General features: G+C 39.3%; 2 protein-coding genes and 1 long non-coding RNA gene across 22 annotated transcripts in view; 2 read left to right on the plus strand and 1 right to left on the minus strand.

The window, feature by feature from the left end:
• Syp (synaptotagmin binding cytoplasmic RNA interacting protein) overlaps positions 1–19,329 on the plus strand; it is a 29,774-nt gene extending 10,445 nt beyond the window's left edge. The window contains exons 1-12 of one of the 15 annotated variants that reach the window (XR_011160749.1): positions 5,232–5,525; positions 8,863–9,294; positions 9,386–9,627; positions 11,234–11,369; positions 11,849–12,204; positions 12,268–12,413; positions 12,480–12,574; positions 14,189–14,337; positions 15,341–15,406; positions 16,893–17,052; positions 17,124–17,224; positions 17,741–17,882. Coding sequence is in view for 13 of the 15 variants with exons in the window: in XM_069052827.1 (XP_068908928.1) it covers positions 8,865–9,294; positions 9,386–9,627; positions 11,234–11,369; positions 11,849–12,204; positions 12,268–12,413; positions 12,480–12,574; positions 14,189–14,337; positions 15,341–15,406; positions 16,893–17,052; positions 17,738–17,901 (1,944 nt within the window). In the remaining 2 variants the exon portion in view is untranslated. Of the gene's footprint in view, positions 1–5,230; positions 5,526–5,998; positions 6,159–6,481; positions 6,640–8,862; positions 9,295–9,385; positions 9,628–11,233; positions 11,370–11,480; positions 11,617–11,848; positions 12,205–12,267; positions 12,414–12,479; positions 12,575–13,557; positions 14,154–14,188; positions 14,338–15,340; positions 15,407–16,892; positions 17,053–17,123; positions 17,225–17,737 lie in introns of those variants that run through there. The other 14 variants (XR_011160748.1, XM_069052829.1, XM_069052830.1 and 11 more) reach the window with 14 other exon arrangements.
• LOC138134544 (uncharacterized) lies at positions 18,102–20,666 on the minus strand. The gene is made up of 3 exons (XR_011160754.1): positions 20,403–20,666; positions 20,082–20,198; positions 18,102–19,683 (listed from the first exon to the last, which is right to left on the minus strand). It is a non-coding gene; the product is annotated as an uncharacterized lncRNA (long non-coding RNA).
• Positions 20,667–20,882: 216 nt separating this feature from the next.
• LOC138134508 (bone morphogenetic protein 1) overlaps positions 20,883–24,144 on the plus strand; it is a 56,779-nt gene continuing 53,517 nt past the window's right edge. For all 6 annotated transcript variants that reach the window (XM_069052818.1, XM_069052814.1, XM_069052819.1 and 3 more), the window contains exon 1: positions 20,883–21,023. The gene's annotated coding sequence lies outside the window, so the exon portion shown is untranslated. The remainder of the gene's footprint in view (positions 21,024–24,144) is intronic.

Below are 24,144 nucleotides of genomic sequence, written 5' to 3' on the forward strand. Positions count from 1 at the left end.
ATGAATTTGTATTCAACTTTGCTTATCATAAATGCATGTGGTTACAAAAATATGTATTTGACGTTTTACCCTAATATTATGATCTCTCTCCATTACATTATTAAAAATAGCAACTGGAAGTGTCAAATAAGAAACTGGAAAAACCACAATTATTGTTATCTGTAATGCTTCATTCGAAATTTGCAATGGTAGTAAGAGATGAACAATTTTATGCACCAACATTCCGTTTGAAGTTTTAGTTTTGGTAGTTAATATAGATTAATTCTTATAATATTGATTGATAGCGACGTAACACTTTTTTTTTCGCAATATGCTCGTATAGTCGTAAAAAGAAAAAGAAAAATCGATAACACATTGATTTTAAAAATCTTATTCGTTGGATTAATGTGCTCTTTTTATATATTCATTAACATATTTTGATATTGCGTGATACAACACTAGACACATTATGAAGCAAATTTGTTAATTGACAATGTTGATATTTAAAATTTTTAAGTACCTAGCCGGATGACAAATATACCAATTTTTTATTGCATTTTGTTATTTTATGACTTGGAACAACACCAAAACAAAATAAATTAACTGTTCCTACTTCCAAGATGTTGACGGTTTTGATGGTGTTTACAAGTTGTAATTTTTTGGCGATAATTGTGAGCAACCGACAAGCAAATGTGGTTGTGTGTAATCTCGTAGTAATCAGTTTAACACGTGTATATAATAAATAACGCTGTACTGAATGAGATGAAAATTGCTCTGGCAGATTTACAGGATTTTTTTAAGATCAATCAATTAAAATGGTATAAGAGTGGCAGTGAAAGACAAAAACTTGCATTTTAAATGACAAAATTTTAATCGAACATTATTGCAAATTGCAAAATTAAGATTGGTGTGAAAATCTCTCTGAAGCCCGGAACCTTGGCTTGCATTCGTTACACTCTAGGTTTAGTCTGTTCCGGATATACCAACATTATCAAACACAATATAGCGAAGTATCTGTTCACGCTTTGATCGATGATTTAACAAAACTTAAAGATAATTGTTTGTTAACAGCTATTTAAGCGTCCGTCATTAACTGTATATTCTATGCAAAATTTTAGCTAACTGAAGAAAAAGTAGGTAGGTATGTTTAGTTAAGGCCCGTATTCACCAACGCCAATTAAAGTTAACTGTAGGTTAAAATATACGAAAACATTGTTATAACAATAGGTAACTAAAGTAACGAAGTATTTTAACCTACAGTTAACGTTAACTGGCGTTGGTGAATACGGCCGTTAGTGGTTTAATTTTTAGCAGCCCTAAAAATGCGAATAAAGTGCACCGTAGCAAAATATGCAATTTGCATCTAAGGATGTCAATATGAATTACAGTTAATACTGCTTTTTATAAATGACTTCATTTGTAATTTTTGTTATTTAGATGTCGTACTTTAATCGCCGAATTGTTTGTGGTATGTATTTGTAAAACTAAAGGACTGTTCCTTACTAACGTCCAAGTAATAGGATCTATCACTTCTGTTAGAGATGTTCCCATGATTTACCACCGAAATAATTGTTTTCTAAATTCTGCATCAGCTTCAGCGAAATGTGTTTCCGAACTTACATAAAATCTAAAAATAAGTTAAGCGATGACTGTTGATATTATTCTTTTTTCCTGAGCCAAAGGCAGTTGCGTTTGGGATTTATCATGAACATTTTTACTCATCAATTTCTGTAACAGCCGAGTCAAGTGCAGTTTCAGAATTTTAAAGAATAATCCGTGTTGTATTTATTTTTCTCGGACGTTTTTGTTTGAATTTCCGTTGCTCCTCGTGGTGGAGTTTAAAATGCGCCCGTGCGTCGGCATCCTCGAGCGAATCTGCAAATCGGACGCGCCGCCGCTGTCTTCGCGGAACCTACGGACGTGGAAGGACGAAGGAGCGGAGGTCCCCGGCCGGATGGCCGTTACGAGAACGCCTATGTATAATAATAAAGAAAAATACACACGCTCACACGCAGGATACGCGCGGATGCAGTCCTCGGTCCTCTCTCTAGACCCAACCCTTTTGTTGGCTGCTGGCACCTCGCGATTACATTTGGCAAGTGCTCGGTGCAAGCGGGGCCGAGGGGGATTTTGCGAGCCAGCTGGCGCGTCGCACTCTCTCTTGTCCTTCTTCGGTTTAGCGGACATACGACGAACATCGCCAATGTTTAAGGACAGTGGCGGCGCACCTGGCGTCGCTTATCGGTCTTCAGGAGACGGAGGATGTACACCGGTGCGGACGCGACACCCACGTGCTGTTCGTTCGCGGGGACGATCAGCGGGAAGATAACTCGCGAATTTTACGGCGGACTAGATCGATAAATGTGCCAAAAGGGCGGAGAGGTCGGGCTGTTTTGTTATTTGATACAATCGTCTGAACCTGTTCCTTTTTTGTATCAAAAATTATAGGGGCATCTGATGGGAAAGATTGTAATCGTTTGGTTGTTGGGACACCTACTTTTCTTCAGGCCTCTGGCGCAGGTGTTTACACACTCCTTTAGAGAAATTCGTGATAATTATTGCCAAAAAGTCTTTTTATCTGATGCAGATGAAGAGAAAATCATGACTTTTTGTTGCATCGTAATCCAAAAATTTAAACAGGGAAAAGAGCTCTCCTGACCGACAATGTTTTGCTTGTTAAAGTCAAAAGTTCTCAAATAGTCAAGGTCGGCAATTGATGCAAATTATCAAATTATAGAAAAGCAATTTCTAAATGAAACTTTTTTTATGGAAACAGTGTCAGGAAAATTGTAAAAAGGAATAAATTAAATGGTAGGTACGTATGTACCTACCTACAGGTGAGTCAAGTTTTACCACCCGATCTAAAACACCCACTTCTAATCGATTTAAATTCTCAAAAAATTCAGGAATGATTGTGTATCACTGTAGAACATTCTGTAAAAATTTCAAATTAAAAAAAAACGGTAAATATTTCGTTTTAATTCAATAACCGCTACATTAATTTATATAATTTTTCAAACATTTAGGAAAAACTTGGTGTCATTGAAATCATGAAAACATCATCGGTTATTAATTCAAAGAACCTCATTGTTGGTAAACAGCTAACAAACATCTGTTGAGACCTTTTCTAGTAATTCCATAAATGGTACCATAAATAACCCATGTCAATCTCTTTTGTGGAAGTGACCGCCCAATTCAATAATAAATCATAGCTAAATTTTACAGTTTAATATCAAATTCCACTTATTTTAATTGTGAATTATGAGCGTTCATGAGAAAAAAATTTTTTTTGCTCAAAATCGATTTTTTAAATTTTATGGCTCTGAATGAAGTGATACGGGAAAATTGATTGCACACATTTAACGTTTCGTAATTTTTACTAATTTTTTAGTAGGGTTTATCGTGCGGGTGGTAAAACTTGACTCACCCTCACATAAGGTTTTTTTTTAAATTTGGCGTCGAAGTTGGCGTTGAAGAGTCGATTGTGAATTAACCACAAAACACAAACAACGCAAAAACTGAGGTTGTGTTAAGCTGTTTTTTGAAACTCGATTGATGCGAAGGGATAATGGTATTAGGTATCACAAACACACTTATAATCGGAAGAATATAAAAGGTCAAAAAATTTTGAAAAGATGGAAAGACGTAAGTCAATAAAAGATCTTGGAGAGGTAGTCATGAGAAGTGTTCTAATGTTTTAATAAGATCTACTTTCCAAAAAGAGGGAAAATAAGAGTTTAAAGTGCAACTACATATTGATAAATATGTGTTTAACATGGCAAAATATATTGTATCTTAATAGTAGTTTATTTAACGAGTTCGTGTGTAAATTGGGGGTTTTTTGGTATGAGTGGGCCAGGCCCACAAGTGCCAAAAAAGACCCAATTTACACAAGAATGAGTTGAATACAACGTTTTTTTGTTCGACGAGCCTCTTAAACGCTCCAAATGGCTTAAAATCTTTAAAATTAGCTTGACATTTCGTTTTGACAAGTTGTGACATTTATCAAAATCCGCTCACACAGGAGAAATTTCTCAAATTCTGACAGTGTCGAACAAAAAAATATAAAAGTAGGTCTAGTCAACACCTGATGCATTTGATTTCAAAATTTTTAATCATTAAAAGAATTCTCTCTTCTGTGGCAAGGTAGAAATTAAATTCCACGTTCTTACTGAAATTATTATTCAAAGAATAACCCTTGCTAACGGGACTAATACAAGAGTAATAACTGTAGATAGATTAAAAAAAATAAAACCTATATCTTAACTGATCTTTATGACATAATTATTATATTACATAAAACCGAATCGAAAAGTTAGAAACAACCTCGAGAGATAGTACTGCGTGTTTGAAATTTTGGGAGTGTCAGAACTGATTTGAAAATTTGGTCTAAAGAGCAATAAATTACGGTCAGTTGTTAATTAAAGCGAGAATCTCTTCGAATTAATGATACCCTTCTGGTGTATTTAGCGGTGTAAAGACAAGTATGCATAATTTATTTAGAGTCTATAAATAGCCAAGTTCTCGGCGGTGGAAAATCTAAAATTAACCGATCCACACGTCGTGTGCCACACATTTTTGAAAACGATAACGCTGATTAGCGAGCGATGAATGAACGTCCGGCGGCGTGGCGAGTCAGGACGAGCCGCCGCTGGAACTCGGAGCGCACGCAAACCAGTTTATAAGATTTTTAACCGCCTCCGCCCCTTTGGAAATTAAGTTTTTATACGGGGAATAAATCTAGAATAACCTGTTTGCTCCGTGTATAGTGGCGGGAACGGCTCGGCCACCATCCGAACGGAATATTCGCAATTCGAGATGGTTTTCTTGCGAATTTCGTCCACCGTGGGAGACACAAAAACGTCGCGCACACGCTGCGCTCCCAACTTATTGTTTTATTGTCGATAATGAGCAAATATGCAGGCACGTAATTTGCGGCAGCGATGGCGGACGGCTGGCTAAATTGGCCGATCGTTCGTGCAGTCCTTGGGACGGCGGCGGTACCGCCAGGAATCGAATCGAAACGCACCAGGCCGCGACGTCAAATTTCGCTATCGATCGCCGATCGATTTTTGGCGTCGGCCGATTAATCGTCGACGTATGACGAACGAAAGGTATGTCGTAGTCGTTAAATATTACGGTGAATAGGAGGCAATTTAAAGAATGTACGAAATGCCAGACTGGTTTGCAATTTGAGCGCGAAAGGCGCATGTCCGTTGCGAGCGAGCAACCTGAATGCAGCAAGTACGCGCCGACTAGACGGCTTGCAAAACAACGGAATCTGCAGAGTGCACATTGCATTACACCGCGGGAGTCGGTACTACATCAAAACTCGAAATTCGTTATTAATTTTTTTTGTAAAAACTAGGACCAAATTAAGTTTGTGTTTTAAGTTTTCGCATTAATTTATTTACTTTGTTTTCACATATTTTACGAGCAATTATTCTAGTTAGTTTTGTTAACGATATAGTGTTTCTTTTATTTTTAAACGATGTTTGTTGTGTTTGTTAAAGTGTGAAGTGATTTTGCATAAGTTAAAGTGAGTGGTAGGTACCTATTTTTAAGATCCTTTGTTGGCGGATTTTGATCGAGTCGGACATGGATTTCCTCGACCGCCGTCCTGCATATTATCGTATGCGCTTCGGAAAATGGCAACGGATTCCAGGCAGAACGGCTTTGATTTTTTCTTTTTGCTGAAGCGTCGCTCACATGTCGAACCGATCCGGCCGGCATAGCAACGGAAACGCACTCATGCCGGCGTCCCATTTTGAACAATTTCGTGCATTTCCCGTCGAACTGACGCCCGTCCGTGTGTTACACCCTTTAGTTTTTTCGAAAATCGAAAAGGGGGCCCCGTCGCGCGAATAAATCGCTGTTGCGTCGGCATCTGGCCGGTTTCCTGTTGCCAACGGGCCGGATTTTTTTCGAGATCGACGGCAATAAAACAAAATAAAAATCCCGATAATTTATTTTGGTTATGGTGCAAGTGTGATACGGGCTTTATATCGCGGAACGCGCATTGGTTCGAGGCCGAACAGTTGCGCGTCGCCGTGTAAACCCGGGTCACGTTGACGTTGCCATTGCAGTCTCGGCCGCCATTTTAAATTATATAAAGTTTATGTTATTTTTAGGGTTTTTTGTGTAAATTTTGTGTGCGTTTTACTATATCGTTTGAACGGGTAAGGCTAGACCGGTCCTGTTTGTTACCCTTTGACCGCCTCATGTCTGTATTTTGCTGATTGTGCTGGATCAGTGGATATATGAGTTGTTTTGTTGTCGTACGACAATGGTTGTGTAGTTGTGAATTTTCTGTAGTTGCCGGTAGTGTGTAGATGGCTTTTGGTAATGTTTTCTAGGCTGGAAAGGTTCGATAACGGCTTAATTTTCTATTTTCTCCGGTGGGGCAGCGTTGTTTATTCGCCGTTAACAAAAGCCGGTCGGTGAAGTGCACTTTGCGCAAGTCGCTAAATTTTGCGCGGGAAAATCGAAATGCCGGTCGTACCGAAAAGTGGAAATTTTCCGTCCCTTTTCGCCGGTTATGCGACAATGAAAATATGATAAATATGGCAATTTGTCGCCGTGGAAACTGACCCCGCATCTTGTCAAATTAGACACGACGCGCATTGAGGTTTGGACAGTTTAAAGATTGATCCGAAATCCGTAAGTTTGCTTATTTTCTAGTAAATTACAATTAAGGAAGTCGTGATATTCGCGTCGAAGGCAATTCGTCTAGGTAAATAAACAAAAGTGTTTCTTTTTAGGTTAGGCGCAGGTTCGCTTCCTTAAATCGTGCTTTTTGCGGGTCGACCTCAAAGAACTTACGAATCCGGTAAAATTGTCAAAGTTACACCCACACGGTAGAAGGTCAACGTATTTGCGAATAAAAATACGAACAAAATGGGCTGGCTGCAATCGTAGGGTTCTAATATTTTTCAGGTCATTAATTGATGCTACTAAAGAACTTTTGTATGATGTGTTAAAAGTATTGTTTTTAACCGACCGACACGAATTATAAAACGTAAAAAAGTGGGATAACATGTTATCGATCCAACTAAGCAGAGTTGAAAACTGTGAAATTGCAATAAAATCCAAGTCTTTGCATGTTGTGATTTTTCACAACTTAAATGAATCGTTCACTTTAACGAGCATTTAAATTATCTTAAAATGCGGCACCACCCAAAAATTTAATCGAACTCTTGCACAGAAAATTAATTTCGGGCAACCCATGGGATTGTAATGTTTACTGCGAACAAGTATAAGGAGTGGCTGTATAGGCAAAAAATATATTTTTAGATTTTTTTATACAACTCGAACCTGTCCGATTTAGCGTGATTATTATTCAACAGATTTTTTTCTCATTAAACTGTTCTCTTTTTTAACAATTTAATTACGCAGCACCTGTTGCATTAAGTTTACAATTAAACACTGTTACTCATACTATAAAAATATTATTTTTTATCAGTATTAGTTAGGATTTAATTTGTATAACCACGTGTATTTGAGCGCAGCCATTCTCTAAAAGTATTTAGGACGAAATCCAAATTTATATAAATAACACTGAATAAACTGAGTTTTTTTTTTGTTATTGTTTTGTTGTTGATTATACCAGCTACTCAAAGTTGATGCCCCACACACTCCACGTTTTACGTCAGACTACAAGAAACGATCTGTTTAGGTGAAATATTTAATTTTTGTACGATGGTTTGACATTAAGTCGAGTTCGTTGCGTTGTTGGCTTGGTGTTCCTTCGTGTTCATTTGTTGGGTTAAAAAAAGCAACAATGTGAAGTACTTGTATTGTTTTAAAGGTGTCAGTATCAACATTTAATTGTTGCCAGGTGCAGTAACGGACGAGCTTATTTTAATTTTTGCGATTGTTCGGTAACATGGCTCCATTGATTTTTCGAACGAGCTCTAAACAGAAACGGTTTTCATTGAAGGAACATATTCACATTTCTCATTCTTTTAATCCCGTTGTACTCGTGTAATCTGACCTATACTGAAAAACCCATATCTGAATAAAAAACGGATAAATAAATGTATATTACTTGGTATGGGCGTGTATCTGAGAGCTTGGAAACTATCACAGACAAGGTGGCGGCAAATATGTGCTACTCTTGTCGAGGCTAGCTGATACGATTAGGCATTCGATTACTCATTGTTTATCACTTTATATCCGTTTACTAACGTGACATTTTGTAAATCTGCATAAAATTATGGCCATGATATGGAAGATGTGAACCTCATTCATGATATAGTCGTAGACTTTTGAAAATGGATAATAACCATAGTAACAGTTGTCATATGAACCGTTAATTGTCAACAAACATTAATGATAATAAATTAATGATGCAATAATAACACATTGCTTTAATTTTAGTTTTACGGTAACAACACTCACCTCTACGCTACTATAGAATGTTATTTTATACTATTTTCTATTGTTACAACTGTCAGTTAGAGTTGGTCAAAATGTGGGCGTTGGGTCAAAGTGAGAAATGAGGAGTGTCGGTTTTGACACTTTGATAGATCGCGATAGGATTATCAATCAGAGGTTCCCAAAGTCGTGACTAAAAATTACATAATTTGACCAGGATGCAGTAGTAGTCACTTTGCTTATTGGACATTATCGGTTGCAAAAACCATAATTGGTCTAGAAGGTGACTCAGAATTTTTTCCTTTGTTGCGATAATATCAAGCTATTGAAATAATATGCAAATAGCACACATCGTATTTACGGATCTTTCTAAATATAAGTCGCTTTTTACCGTCCCAAGGACTCGAGGCGGCATTGTGCATTTTGTTGTGGTTGTTTTTGGCGCGAAAGAGAGCGAGACCGAACCGCGTCGTTTTGTCGATGTTTTTAATCAGTTGTCTGTTCTAGCTATGGCCGAAGGAAATGGTGAAGTATCAGAAGAGCCAATGAAAATTGAAGGGGAACCCGAGAGAACTGAAGACTATCAAAAATTAATAGAATATGGCCTCGATGAGAAGGTGGCGGCTAAGTTAGACGAGATATACAAGACTGGTAAATTAGCACATGTCGACCTCGACGAGAGAGCTCTCGATGCTCTTAAGGAGTTTCCCGTTGACGGTGCCCTGAACGTTTTGGGCCAGTTCCTCGATTCGAATCTGGAACATGTATCGAACAAATCGGCTTACCTGTGCGGCGTCATGAAGACCTACCGCCAGAAGAGTCGCGCAGGTTCGAGTCAGGGCACGACAACTCCCGCACCGGCTCCAGTCAAAGGACCCGATGAAGAGAAGATCAAGCAGATTTTGGACAGGACGGGGTACACGTTGGACGTGACCACAGGTAATATTTGACGGAGAGAGGTCTGTCATTTCAGTGGTGGTGAGTCTGGGTGGAGACGGTTTTAATAATATCTTTCGTTTTGTTTGAGAAGGTCAACGCAAGTACGGTGGGCCACCCCCTGGCTGGGACGGTTCGCCCCCTGGAGCTGGATGTGAGGTGTTCTGCGGCAAGATTCCGAAGGACATGTACGAGGACGAACTGATCCCGTTATTCGAGGCTTGCGGAACGATCTGGGATTTGAGATTGATGATGGATCCGATGACGGGCACGAACAGGGGGTATGCATTCGTGACGTTCACGACACGAGATGCAGCCCAGCAAGCCGTCCAAAAGGTAAGTGAAAGTGGTGTTTGGGGTCGTGTAGAAATCACTGTTCTAACGGAAGCGACCGTCTTAGAGAGATGTCTGATTGAGGTGATGGAGAGGGGCGTTCAAGTAGTAAGAGTAGTTCAGTTATTATTCTGTGTAATCATAAGACTAGTTTTCAGTCAGTTTGAAATCGGTGATTGGTTAGTTGATTTGTTTGTCTTGAAGGCCCTAAATAGCATTTTGGAAATTCACTATATGTACATTTTTGAAAACTGATTTGGTTCGTTTGATCTGACCAAACAGGAACAGTTATTTAAATTGCACCCTTTTGAACCTTGTGACCTGAAATTGACGGGTTTCAGGGGATCAGTTTTGTGTGGTCCTCTGTAGTCCGGGCAGAGAGAGCATCAGGATGACATCCGGGTGGTCTTCTAGCCGATCGTTTCTAACTTTTTTTTTTTAATTGGCAATTCTATTATAGTGATGTGTGCCAACTGTTGTCACAGCCGGCAATTGAGTACTCACTTTTGTTGCAGCGGCTCTGACCACGGAGCATACTTCTCTCCCTCTGTAGCTTTCTCCTCCATCAGAGCCCTAGACGCGACCAAATTGAGATGCAGACACAGACACTACGCAAAGTGCGGGTGTCGCGATTGGCTCTAGAGAAGTACTGGTGTGTTTGGCTGGATTTTAAAATTTTCCTTTACAGGTCTCCTCTTTGCAAAAGGGGGCAAAATTGAGACCGGACATGTCATTATCTAAATTCCAATCAGTAGTCACTACTGCCGTAACTAGGTGTTTGGCGTATATGGCAAATTCGCACCGTCTACGATGTTAACGGTGATATTGCTCTACGAAATCCGATTTCATCCACGGTTGGAAACAGGATGATTTGGATGTTATTTTAATGTTGTGCAACGTTTATTAAAAGTTACCGTGACCGAACACTTTTCACTGCAAAGATTTTTTTACGAGATTCGCCGAAAAAAAGAATGTTCTCTGTTTTTATGGTTCGTACAGACCGAAGTCGGAAATTGAATGAAACGCGTTGGAAGATAGCGTAAGAGTCGTTTCGGTTTTTATCGGTTATTTTTTATTTTTTTCAAAGTGTCTGTTGCCAATACCTAGTTACGCCACTGGTAGTCACAGGTGTAGTGTACATTTTAATTTGGTTTGGGTGTAGCGGTGGTGTTCGAGCACAGTTCAGCATTCCAGGTTCCGGGCAGCAATTACTCACGAAAATTATGATTTTCAAAACGAAAAAGTGAAAAAGAAAGCTGAGCATGCATGCCTGTCCAGTAGACATGCATCTTATTGATTATGTTGAAGGTCCTTGTGCAAAATTGTCAATTTTGGTAACTAAATTGAGTTGTTTAGTTTTCAACTTGTCGGGCAGCTAACCAAAACTTTCCTCCAAACTGCAATAGAAGAACGACAAGTCGTTGGAAGATCGGACGAGGACGACGCGATGTGTTGTGGAAGTGTTTGGCGACTCGTTTTCCATTTTTGACGGTCTTTTTGTTTCCCTTTTTTATATTTGGCATTTAGCAGCCCGACTGCATACCACACTAAATTTAAGATTTGATGGTGTCTAAATCGATTTCTGGCATATTTATTTCTTGACCCACAGCTCGATAATCACGAAATCAAACCCGGGAAGACCCTGAAAATTAACATTAGTGTTCCGAACCTCCGACTTTTCGTGGGCAACATACCAAAGTCTAAAGGCAAAGAGGAGATACTGGAAGAGTTTGGTAAATTAACAGGTAAAGTGCATCAGTAGCTAGTGGCGGCCGGCTGCCGGGCTCAGTCCTTTCCTGCCCCGTCCCACCCTTTTGCCCATGGCATAATTGGCTACCCTTCCACTGTTCTTGCAGCTGAATGATTATGAGATACGGAAAGGCAAAAAGATTGGCGTAACCATATCTTATAACAATCACCGGTTATTTGTGGGCTATATTCCAAAGAACCGGGATCGAGACGATCTCTTGGAAGAGTTTTCCAAACATGCACGTAAGTTGAGATACCCTTAAACCCTGGAATGCGTTAGTCTGCGCCTGAGCAATGGGTAGGGCAGGGCCGCTACAAGCACGGAAGGGTAGCAAGGTCCAGTGCGAGTAGCCCAAGCTTCTTGTTCCTCTGTATTCTGGTCTCGCGGTGCAGTGGACTTTGGTGCTCGTCCAGACAATGCGCCTCTCCAGTTCGGACAGTCAATTTTTAACGAGAACGTTCTGTATGTGTACAGCCGGCCTCATGGAAGTCATCATCTACAGCTCCCCCGACGACAAGAAGAAGAATCGCGGCTTTTGCTTTCTCGAGTATGAATCTCATAAAGCCGCGTCGTTGGCGAAACGCCGCCTGGGCACGGGAAGAATCAAGGTCTGGGGTTGCGACATCATCGTCGATTGGGCCGATCCTCAGGAGGAACCGGACGAGCAGACCATGTCTAAAGTGAAAGTCTTGTACGTGCGAAATCTGACGCAAGAAATAAGCGAAGAAAAATTAAAGGAGGCGTTCGAATTGTACGGAAAAGTAGAACGTGTCAAGAAAATCAAAGATTACGCGTTCATACATTTCGAGGATCGGGAGAACGCTGTCAAAGTAAGATAAATGTGGCGACTTTGGATCGACAATTTAAGACCCGATTTTTTATTTTTGTACCAGGCCATGGAGGAATTAGACGGTAAAGAAATGGGAGGGTCCAATATAGAAGTATCTTTAGCCAAACCTCCGTCCGATAAAAAGAAAAAAGAAGAAATTTTGAGAGCGCGCGAGAGACGAATGATGCAGATGATGCAAGTTCGTGGAGGGTGAGTTGTTCGACGAGAGGAGAAATCGAATTGTCGAATCGTATACTAACGTATTTTCGGTGTTAGGATGATGCCAGGTAGTATGCCTCTGAGGGGACAGCCTGGACAAGGTGCGAGGAGCGGTGCCGGTATGAGAGGACCCATGGGCCGTGGGGATTATGGTAAGTGCGGGGAGTACTCTCACCTCAGAACAGATTACTTTCCCATTTTTATTAATAAGATGAGGTCCTTAGTCTGCTTGTTAGTCAAGTAACTATTCCACACTTTTAAAGTATGCTAATACTTGTATGAAGTTCTTAATAAGACAACATCGTGATACATTCATGATCTTTTATCGTGTTAATAAATGATGGAATGTGGCTCAAGTCTTTCTTTTTAAAGTTTCTTTCGCAAACGTGAAACGTGCCCTTCAGATATTTTATACACTATTCCACTTTTTTATTTCACAGTTGTACAGAGTTATTATATTCGAAGATGTGCTTTTGTACAGTTTCTTGCACTGAAATGATATTTTTCTAATGTTTTTGTTTTTTTTAAACACTTTCAATTTGAAAAGTTTTTTTTTACAAAGTCACATTGCGTCTGTCGTCCCTACGTGAAGTGTGGCTACAAAGCATCAACAGCAATTTTGAATTTGCTTCTGATGTAACGATGAGCTACTCTCGTTGAAGTGATTTGGACGGAAAATGATTCTTTTTAAATATATTTTTTTAATCCAAATATCAATTGACCGTGAGGCCCATTACGTTGAATATTGGGGCGAAGGATATGTACTGGTTGTTGCTTTAAAAATAGCGAATGTTTTTGATGGTGTTATTTAAGCAATTTAGTTGTAAAAATGACTGAATAAATCAATGTATGAGGCACATGTCCCTGTTTATTAACATTAATATTGTAATGGTTAATGTTCTGCACTACAGCCGCCCATTATTAACCAGTAACTGCTAAATTTTAACCACCACCCCCCACCAGAAAACTGTTTAACAAGCATTAAATTTCCAGCATTCCACTAACACGAATTTTAATAATTTTTTTTATGTGATTTTGTTCAGACTGACTGCAAGTTGACGAGGAGTACCTACTGATGTTTATTAATAAATAATGTTCAATAATATTGTTCGATTAAAACAATTGTTTATTCCAGGTCTGAGAGTTTATGTAGTGATTGTACATTTTAACGTATTTGTTGTAGTCGTTGTTTTAGTCGAGTTTTTTTGTACTAATTGTGCTAGTCGATAGAGGGTTGGTGTGTATGGTGCGCGTGAGCGTGATTCGAGTAGCGTAGGAGTGATAGGACGTGCGCATGAGGCAGCCGGGGGCACCGCAAGGCAAGGGCATCGTACAGCATTGCACGCGGCTCCGACTCTAACATGCATGTGTCTCTACTTCCTGTCTTTCTCTTTCTCTATCTGTCTGTCACTTGTGTTGTTTAATGTTGCGCTTACAGCCAGGAGCAGCGGGTAAGTACACGCTGTGGTGTAGGGACTGACCTTTATTCTCTTATTTTGTTTTACTTCTCTCCGAACGCCTGGTAGTTGACAGTGAACAAGTAGAGAGGGCGCACTAACAGCGCGCCACGTTCCATTGACAGTCAAATGATGAAACAAGTTCTGTTTTAGCGTAGTGTTGTGTAATTGTGATTCAAAGCAAATTTTTATTTATTGGCGAGAATCGTTACTTGACTCTTTTCCCGGCATGCTCTAGTAGTACAACCTCCATGCAATATCTCGATTGGATTTAGTTGGCTAAATTGGGACTGTTATTGTCTTTTATAGATTATGATTACGACTATTACGGGTACGGGGATTATCGAGGCGGCTACAGTGACCCCTATTATGATGACTATTACCGGTATGAAGATTACTATTATGATTATCCGACGGCGCCGACGCAATCCCGAGGGAGAGGCCGGCAACCACAACCGGTGGGTGGCCTATTGAAATTGTTTTCCGTTGTTGTTTTTTTTTTTATTTTTTTAATTATTTCCTTCTATAATATTAATGCGGTAGTTTGATTGTGGCATAGTGTCGGCATTTGCCACTAACGAGCCGCACCTAACACCCCTAACTGCCCGGCCCGCTTGCATGGTCGACTAATTGAACTCGAACACTTGCCACATTCAAATCACCATCATATCTGAGCCAACTTCAAAATTCAGCGCCGCCGGGAAAAGTGACGGATATACACGAACACAGAGAACGAACGAGTCATGATGACAATGATGTTGATGATGATGATAATGATGATGATGATGATAATAATGATGATGATGATGGTGATATATGGAGATGATGCACGAATGCCAGCCCGCGCGTAGGCTGGCTCAGATATGATGCGCTGCTCTTAGTTGCAGGGTTATCCAAAAGTGGGGCGAGGGACGAGACGCCGCCACGCCGACACTAACCTTTCACCCTATGTCATACAAATATCAATATTTATATTACACATATATATTTTTAAGTTGAGCTTAATGCAAGTGTCTAGAAGACCGCAGCTTGAGTCTCTGTCCATGTTTCGTGTCATAGCAGTGTCGTTGAAATATTTGCATCCGCTTTGTGTCTTTGCTTTACGCTTATAGTGCTTATTAGAAGCTTTCGCTTTGTTTTTTTGTTTATTTTATTATTATTTATATTAATTTGCTTTGCTTGGCCTAGCCGCCATATGCGGCCCCATGCTCCGTAGCCGAGCTTCCATTATTATATACCAGTCTTTGATTTTTGGATAACCCTTTTCTAGAGCTTCCGCATATCGATAGGTTTAAGGAAGGAGCGAGGCGGGCTGCACTGGTTGGATCGGACTGTTCGACGACGGCCGTTTTACCGAGCTGTATACAGTGCAGCCCGTTTCATTTCGTTACGTATCAAAAATAAGGCAACCAGTGCTAAGTGTTGTCATAGAACGATACTGACTTTTATGTTGACACTTAGGAACTGGATGAAGGAGGCACGTTGAGTTCGACCAGCGTGTACTACGAAGTTAGCAGTGGGAATCAGGTTTGTTGCAATCCTTTCTACCAATAAATGTTTCATCTCCTCGTTGTTCCATTCCTTGTGAACCGTCCCAAATTTATAGTACTTTTGAAATCGATGTCGCTTCTTACCGATTCTATTTTTTCATCTTTACTGTGATCGCATTTTATTTTTATGGAGGTACTATGAATTTGTCCACATTATGAACAGCAACAAAATCCAAAGTAAAATCATCGTACCTACATTATGCAGGTGTAGGTTTGTTCAACCAGATTTATCCTTTCACCAAAACATGTAACATCAACACGAATAACTGGATAAATCTGAATGAATTTTATCAGTGTTACATGTAAACTCATGACTCATATGTAACTTACTCGTACAACTAACTGGGTAATATTTACTAACAAACTTACCTTTCTCCCATTATACCCACCTCGTGTACATTGCATGAGTGTTGTGTAGCGGATGAATCCCAAATTAGCTCGGTCGAAACGAAGAAATGGACACTAGCATTGAAACAATTGATCTATTATTGCACACTAAGTTTTGCCGAAAAATAATATAATTTTACATACATACAAATTAATATATTATAGATACTGATTAACAAAAAAAAAAAAATACAATTTCGATACAAACATAGTAGCGATCGGATTTGTAAAATTAAAGGACATATAAAAAAGGAAACAACTTATTCAGTTTTGTTTGAAACTAAATAAAAACCGACATCATTTTTTGCATTAATATTATAACGATATATTTTAAAAATTCAATTTTAGTCGAACATAATCTTTTGTATACTTTTTTTTTTGTATAAGCGTCCTCGTTGATTGTTTTTTACTTGGACAAATGAAAGTGACATTGCAAGATTTGTCAATGGTTACTTTTCACGACCACTGTTATGAGTCCCGTGCTTGCAAAATTTCTGTCTTGTTTCGAGACCCTATCCGCTTCACTGCATTTTATGCATTTGACACGTTCCCTGTTGAGTGCTGTTAGTGTGCCACATGTTATAAATCGCACGATAAGACCTCAAGATGAACGTAAATGAATTTGGTCAAAACATTTTTTTTAAATGTTTGATTTAAAGTTTTTTTTTTAATGAATAATAAATCAATTCCGCACAGCCACTCCTGCGAACTGTGTTATCCCATAATTTCCATATTCTGGGGTAATTAGAGCGGGTTCAAGGGCTGGTGGGTAGCGACAAAACCTGAGGAATCCGACTGATCCTAAAAACGGGAAACTTTTAGTTTGGAGGCATCAAATGCGATAGCAACAACACACAACTGCACTCATCCGTTTTGAAAAGTGGTAGAAAGGATCCAACCTAAATCGATTCGTTCTTCGCCGATTATTATTTTTTATTAATTAATTACTGAAAAAATGGGATGTCACCGGTTGAAGAACGGTTACATCCCATGATGTTGGATGCGACGAGCACTCACTCACACATGAACACACGATTTTCATTTGAAATTTTTGCATTGATGATATGTGTTGACAGGCTGGCCGTGGGCGTGGGGTGGTGGCACGTGGCCGGGCCGGTGGGCCCCCAGCCCGTGGGGCGGCGGCCAACAGAGCGGGCCGGGGAGGAGCAGCAGGGGGCCGTGGGGCAGCACGCCAAACCGCTCGTGGAGTGGGCCGCGCCAAGGGAAGTTTACCAGGTAAATTGATTCAATTCCAAAGACTACAAAAAAGAAAACAATTCCGCCGATCCTCATCCGTCTCCTTTCAGTTTCAGTTTTGTTAAGTTGTGCTTAGTTTTTGTGTGTGATGCAGCGAATGGAGTTAGAACAGTTTCTTCCAACTTGAAAGTAGAATCCTGTATTATGTTGTGTACGTTAAATCTACACCGAAATAAGTATTGACCTGTTGTTCTCGTAAAGCGGCGGTTAAACCTTGATTTAAAACCGTATAAACTGCGTACTACGCTTTAACAATTTGGAAGTAGATTCAAGTTTTTTTTTACAGATTTGTGTAACAGGTTTCGATTGTTCGAAATAATTGTTTTCGTATTGTCCTCAACAATATCGGAAACTTCAGATGTAAACGACCGCGGAAAATTGATTAATGATCAATTTATCACATAGTTTCGAACATAATGTATACCTTGAATGGATCACGTATAAGGAGAATTAACTGAACGACGTCAGTATTGAATTTATATGAGGCAGTTTGTACTCCACTGTCGCACAGTTTTTATAAAATTAGGAGCCGACAAATGAACAGGTGTCAATCGAAGTAACAACTTTCCCGTTTCGTCCGCTTTAATTCTCTGGTGAGGGGTCGAAGGTTTAACCGCCGGTGGAGATAAGTTGTTAACTTGGTACTTGAAGGACGTTTTTCTAGCAGGTAAACGGAAATTTGACGGGGGTCACCAGAACCAAGGGGAGACAAAGCGCAGATACCAGAGCAACTGGGGTAGCCAGCCCCTCCCGCAGCAGCCGCTGGGGGCGGACGTCAACGGAGAGCAGCAGGCGTGGTACCAGGATTCGTACGGGTCCTGGAGCTAAGTGATAGGACAGTGCAGCCCACGGTGGGACTGAGTGCGAGTGGCCCTACGTCTGGGCAAGGGTAGGCGCACCCTCTAGTGCCTGCTGGTGTGCGCCTGCGCCCTACATAGAGGAACCCAACAGCTGATGGTGTCCCCATACTATTATAATTCATTGATAATATCTATCTGCATTCGTTTTTTTTTTTGATAATTTGTTGATTTGATTACTTCGTATGCCATGTTGGATTTTTCTAAATTTTTTAACTGTATCGTTTGAAATTCATTTAAAAATTAAATTGTATAAGTTATTTTTTTTTATTATGTTTTAATGTTATTTGGGTGATGTGTCCCCTTGCTCTGGAGATTACATCGCAGGGACGTCGCCCGTCGTTATAGTCTTGGTGCAGGTTGGCGTCCCGGCGCTGACGGTCGGGACGAGCGGTCTGCGCTTTATTCTAATTTTTTTCTTGTGTTTTTTTAATTACTTTTTATTACTTAATTGCAACCCGACATCCCAGGTGTCACATCACTGCATAGATTCGGTTATAGTCGTGGTTTTGTAAATTTAAAAAATTCGTCTGTTGGCTGTTTTAACTAACACTGACTGTATGGAAGCATGGGTTTGGCACTGTTTAGCGCGATCGGTGGACTTGACACCGATCGGGCAGGGCATGGAGGGACTGCACTCGGTTCATGCAGTGTCCTGACTAGACCGTTGCTCATGAAACGAGTGAGTTTTATTGTATGTATAATATAATTATATATTTTATTCCTGCAAATGCATTTTTGCATTGTGATGTATTTTAGCAGTAATTTAAGGAGTTCAAGCATATACTTCTGTTTCCGGCACCGGATTAACAATTACAGTTCCGCTCCAGACGGTAATATTACAGCTAAAACACTCATTTGCAATGTTAGGCTCAGATATCATGGTTATTGAATTTTTTTTAACAATAATTGTATCGATTATTATTTTTACTTGATTTGCTTTTGCTTCCCTGGCATGTCCCTTTCAGTACACTGTAACAAAGTTGATCTGTCCTTTTAATCTTTAGTGTGATGTAGCTAATCAATTGACATTATACTGTATTAGAATTATATACATACTATGACTATAGTAACACAATTGCCATTCACTACAACTACTCCAACCAGCTGATCGGCGGTGGTGTTGCGATGGTATATTCGGTAGATGAGGCGCACACCCGGTACCTACCTGGTTTTGTGCAACATCTTCCAGGAAACCACCGCCATCGCAGCATCCACGCGCCACACGGTGAACCAAAAATCCGCCGTTGATGACTGTTACTGTATTGTATTAATAAATGGTCGGAGTCGCCAGCTTCGAACTTGATTTGTTATGATGTATATCATCTACAATTAATTCTGAGAGGACTGATGATTTATATGTCTCAATAAACAGTTGTATGTGTATTACATTTTAAAATGGTTGTCTTATTTGAGTCCTTTGCGGTAGTGTCGCTCGCCCCTGTGGCCAATGTATGATGAGTGTACCGTTGTTTGTGACTAGAGATCACTGTAGCCGCTGTGCTACTTGCTACGTTTCATATTTTAATGTAGATTCCTTTATTTTACAAAACATGTTGATTGATATGCAATCAACGATACATACACACCTTATTCATCGGTCCAATCTCCCAATAAACAATGTCATTTGTAGCACGCACGGGTTTAGCGCACGACGCGCTTGCAAGGAGTGCCATGGAGTAAGTGCCGTATAGCAGAGGTCTGTTTTAGATCACTCGGCTAAGGCCTCGTGCTTCATATTTCGGCCACACACCTGAAAAGTGACTTATAGCGCACTTACATCGAAAATAACTACGGGGGTAGACTGAAAAACAAAACATAAATTCATGGAAAAGGTATAAAATTGACTAAAAAAAAAAACAGGTTAAGTAACGTACAATTACGTTACACGAAGGAAAATGAAGGGAAGTCTTGTTAGACGTTAGATTTGGAAAGTTAAGTTAAATGGAAATATCTTTACAAAAGCAAAATTAATATATTAGATTTATAATGCTTCTAAAAGTATATCTACAAATTGTTTGTTTTTTTCAAAATACATAATATGTACCTACATTTTTTGTGTACAATGAATTTACTAAAAGAATTATTAGTCCAAAGATGAAAGCGAAAGTTACCTCATGAAGAAAAAAAAACAAATTAAAAAAAACGTACATTCAGCGGAGCCTCATGAAGGATCTGAGATAGTGAATCGTCGAATTTTTTCCGATCATGGGTAGTGTATCGATTATTTTCACTTGATACTTCCCGGACATGTCTCTTTTCAGTACACTGTAACAAAGTTGATTTGTCTTTTCAATCTTTAGTGTGATGTAGTTAATCAATTGACATGATACTCTACTTATTAGAATTAAATACATACTATGAGACTATGACTATTGTATCACAATTGCCGTTCACTGCAACCACTCCAACCAGCTGATCGGCGGTGGTGTAGAAGGTATTCGGTAGATGAGGCGCACACCTGGTACCTACCTGGTTTTGTGCAACATCTTCCGGTAGACGACCGCCATGGCAGAATCCACCTTCCACACGGTAAACCAAAAATCCGCCGTTGATGACTGTTATTGTATTGATAAATGGTGGAGTCGCCAGCTTCGAACTTGATCTGTTACGATCATCTACAATTAATTCTGAGAGTAGCGGTGAATTGTATGTCTCAATAAACAGTTGCATGTGTATTAGATTTTAAAATGGTAGTCTTATTTGAGCCCTTTGCGGCGACGCTGGTGGTGCGTTTGGCGCGTCGCGACGTCGCCCCTGCGGAGAGGCGCGCGCCGCCGCCGCCCTGGCCGGCGTCGCGACCGCTCCCATTCCGTCGGTGCGCGTTGGGACGGCTGCATGTCGGGCGAGAGCGGGCGGCCGTCTAGCGATGTCACGAGACTGGGCGGGGCGGGCCGTCACCCGTCGGGTGTCCTGACGTCTACCGATAACGTGCCGCCGCGTGCCAGTGTGTGATGAGTGCACCGTTGTTTGTGACTAGAGATTACCGCGCGAGACATCACCGTAGCCGCTGTGCTGCCCCAAGTTGCGAGTGCTGCTGGATAAGATGGCTGCCGCTGAAGCCGCGGCTTTCCCTCGTTTTGGTCCACAAGGGTACGTTCTGGGGCTTGGGACGAGGAAATGGGACGCGAGACGTGTCCCGGTGCGGAGTTGGCGGGCGCCGAGCCGATGCGGCGGCGGATCGACTCGCTGCCGCGGAGGTCTCGCGCGATTTTCGCTTTTTTGCCGCTACGGGCCCCGTCTCCATGGGAAGGGGGCCAGGAGGTCGTTACGGCCGAGGGGTTGCCGTGTTTGTGTGGACGAATATTCGAGGACATGCACCAACTTGCGTTAAGATAAGGGGCGTGGTTTCTAATCAGCTACTGACTGCTGACCTGAGGCAGGATTATTTTGTTTTTCTAACAAAAAGACCGTGTTGACACTCGATAATCGTATTTGTGAGCGATCGACCTGCATTCAAAATTATGAAGCACGTTGATAAACTCAAGACTGAACTTGTCTTTGTTGTGGTACTTTTACACTTCCTTTTTTAAATTCAGCATCCATATTCTACTCTTATTTATTAGGTATCCCATGTTTGGTCATTTTCATTACCTATCCTTACTTTTATTAAAATAACACCTACAATGTTTTCAAAATAAATTTGCACCAAACGTTTTTATAATCTCAGATTAAAGAATAAATAAATAGGTGTCAACATTACTAATTAATTCATTCTTTTTTTTTTGTTCAAAAATTATTGATGGTATGTATGACAATTGTTTTGAGCACGTGTTTGGCTATTTTCGTTTATGTTGTGGTTAACAAGAAATTTTACCAGTACATATTATGTTTGATTTTTCATAACCGCGAAGATATAATATTGATCGATGAAGAGATGTTTTAAATTATTTGAAGTCTCACGGGGGTCTTCACTGTTTATAAATAGGTACCTTATTGTCGTTTTGATTTACCAGAAAACCGCTCTAACCAAAAGTAGCATAATGTATGACCAATGCGAATTTGAAAAATAAAAAGTTTGTCTGAATAATGAAAATCTAATATTATTCGACGACGATGTCCTTATTAAAAAATAATCAAAATCTCTCTCTAATTTAAGCTTTCATTACTACATTACTTATTATTTACATATGTAAATATGTTCTAGATTTTTCTTTTTTTTTGCAATAATAAAAGTAAATGTAGTAATGAAAGCTTAAGTTGGAAGAGAGATTTTGATTATTTTATAATAATAATGATACTGAAAATAGTTCTTTCCTCGTGTTGTAGAATTTTGGATAAATTTATATAAATATTATTTTACTGAGTATTTTCATGAGGATTTTAAATGGGCTACTAGCTAAGTTTTTTCATTTGCGCTGACATTTTTTGTTGTTAAATTTATAGTAACGTGAGAAGAACTTTCAAAATTATTCTCAGGTGTATGGTCTATTGTGTATTTAATAATTTGAAGGTTTAATTTGTGAGATAAGTTAAATTTCTTTTGGAAAAACTTGCAAGTTGTTCGGATATATCTACGAGCCCCGAGGGAATTTAAAAGTATCGGTTGCAAGAAGAACAATATTTACTTGTCTTTGAGGCATTCCCTAAAAAATGTAAAGAAACGTTTCGAAAGTTGGAAGCGTTTTGAGAATAGTCATAATTTTAGGGGTACTAAACTTCGAATGTCTAAATGCAAAGTTCGAGATAAATAGCACTTTCAAACTTCAAATATTTGATCGGTTATTTCGAGAAGGCCACCTCTCAATTTTTTGCGAAAATGAGTTAAGTGCACCATTTAAATCTACATTCAATAAGCTTTGTTACGTGTGAATACGCCACCTTTTCGTTTTTTCCTTACCGTACTTCTGAGCACGCACGATGCTCTGTTTACTTCGAAAAGGCCACAACTTCCGACAAATAGGGGGTAAAAAGACTTATTCTCAAGCAGGACCGAACTGAAAATTCTTCTCAAGAGCGAATAATGAAGAAATTTGTGGAGTGGTGGGTCCAGTATTATAAGGAAACAATACCATCCATCCAGAAATAATATCAAGATGAAAATAATCTTTCTAAATTTCTCCCTATGCTATACCTATCATGAATTTGAAAATAATTTTTTCCGAGAACTGATAAAAAATGTTGACATTACAATTTACAGTTGGTTAAAAAGAAAACGGGAAACGAAAATTTTCCTAATGTAAATTTGGTTTTGTCCATTTGTCAATTGACAATTCCTGTCAAATAGTTTTTAAATTTTCATAGAATTTTGATCATAATTCTAACCTATCTTCACATTGAAAAAAATGTAAAAATGAGAGCATACCAGAGATTTAAAATATCAAGATGCAAATCTAGCATTTAGCAATCTAGAACCAAAAATAACTATTAAAAATGGGGTGTTGTAATAGTTCGTCAGGTAGGCCCGCGAAAAAAAAAAATTCGCATGATGGCTCCGTAATTTCGGCAATAATGCTCATCTCCAAAATGAAACAAATAAGGTTCTTGATTTGTATGTGTAAAAGAAAAAAATACATTGAAAATTAAGAGAATGGGAGCATTTTGAAAATTGATTATTGATTTTGTTTTCATTTTTTCTCAAGCCAAAAAATTATGAACAATTTCTTTTAACAAACTATAATGACAATGGCAATGAAAATATAGAGAAACTACTGCCGTATGACCTTATGAACCCTACTAGTAATGAACCACCAGAAAAAAGCGCTATTAAGTATATTTATTGTTTTCAACTGTCATAAATTCTCATTTTTCTCCTTTGTAAACTTCCTCTTAACTGCCCTAAAGCAAAATGAGCAGATAACGAACCGTTGCCCTAGACAACACATTCAACGTTACATTTCTGACAGGTCTTGAAAAATTTGTCAAAACTGTCAAAAGCAAATGCGAAACCATTTTTAAAAGAATAATAAAATTTTGTATGCAACTCGAAAAAAGTACTACATTCACTACGATTTTTCATGTAAAAAAGTGCTATCTACTTTCACTACGATTTTGCGCGTAAAAAGGTGCCTCTTTCATTACGATATGCAAAAAAATTATAAAAACAATAGGTACAGTTGGGAGCACGGAATTTCGTACACCAATTTCTATGTCATTTAAAAAAAACTATCTAGTCTAAGCTTTATTGTCATTATAATCAATCATGACATATGTGATCACTGATCATGACTGACGTTTCACCTAAACTGTTACGAAAATGCCGCCAGTATCTGAT

Source organism: Tenebrio molitor, chromosome 7 (genome assembly GCF_963966145.1).
Source record: "Tenebrio molitor chromosome 7, icTenMoli1.1, whole genome shotgun sequence".
Lineage (NCBI taxonomy): Eukaryota > Metazoa > Arthropoda > Insecta > Coleoptera > Tenebrionidae > Tenebrio > Tenebrio molitor.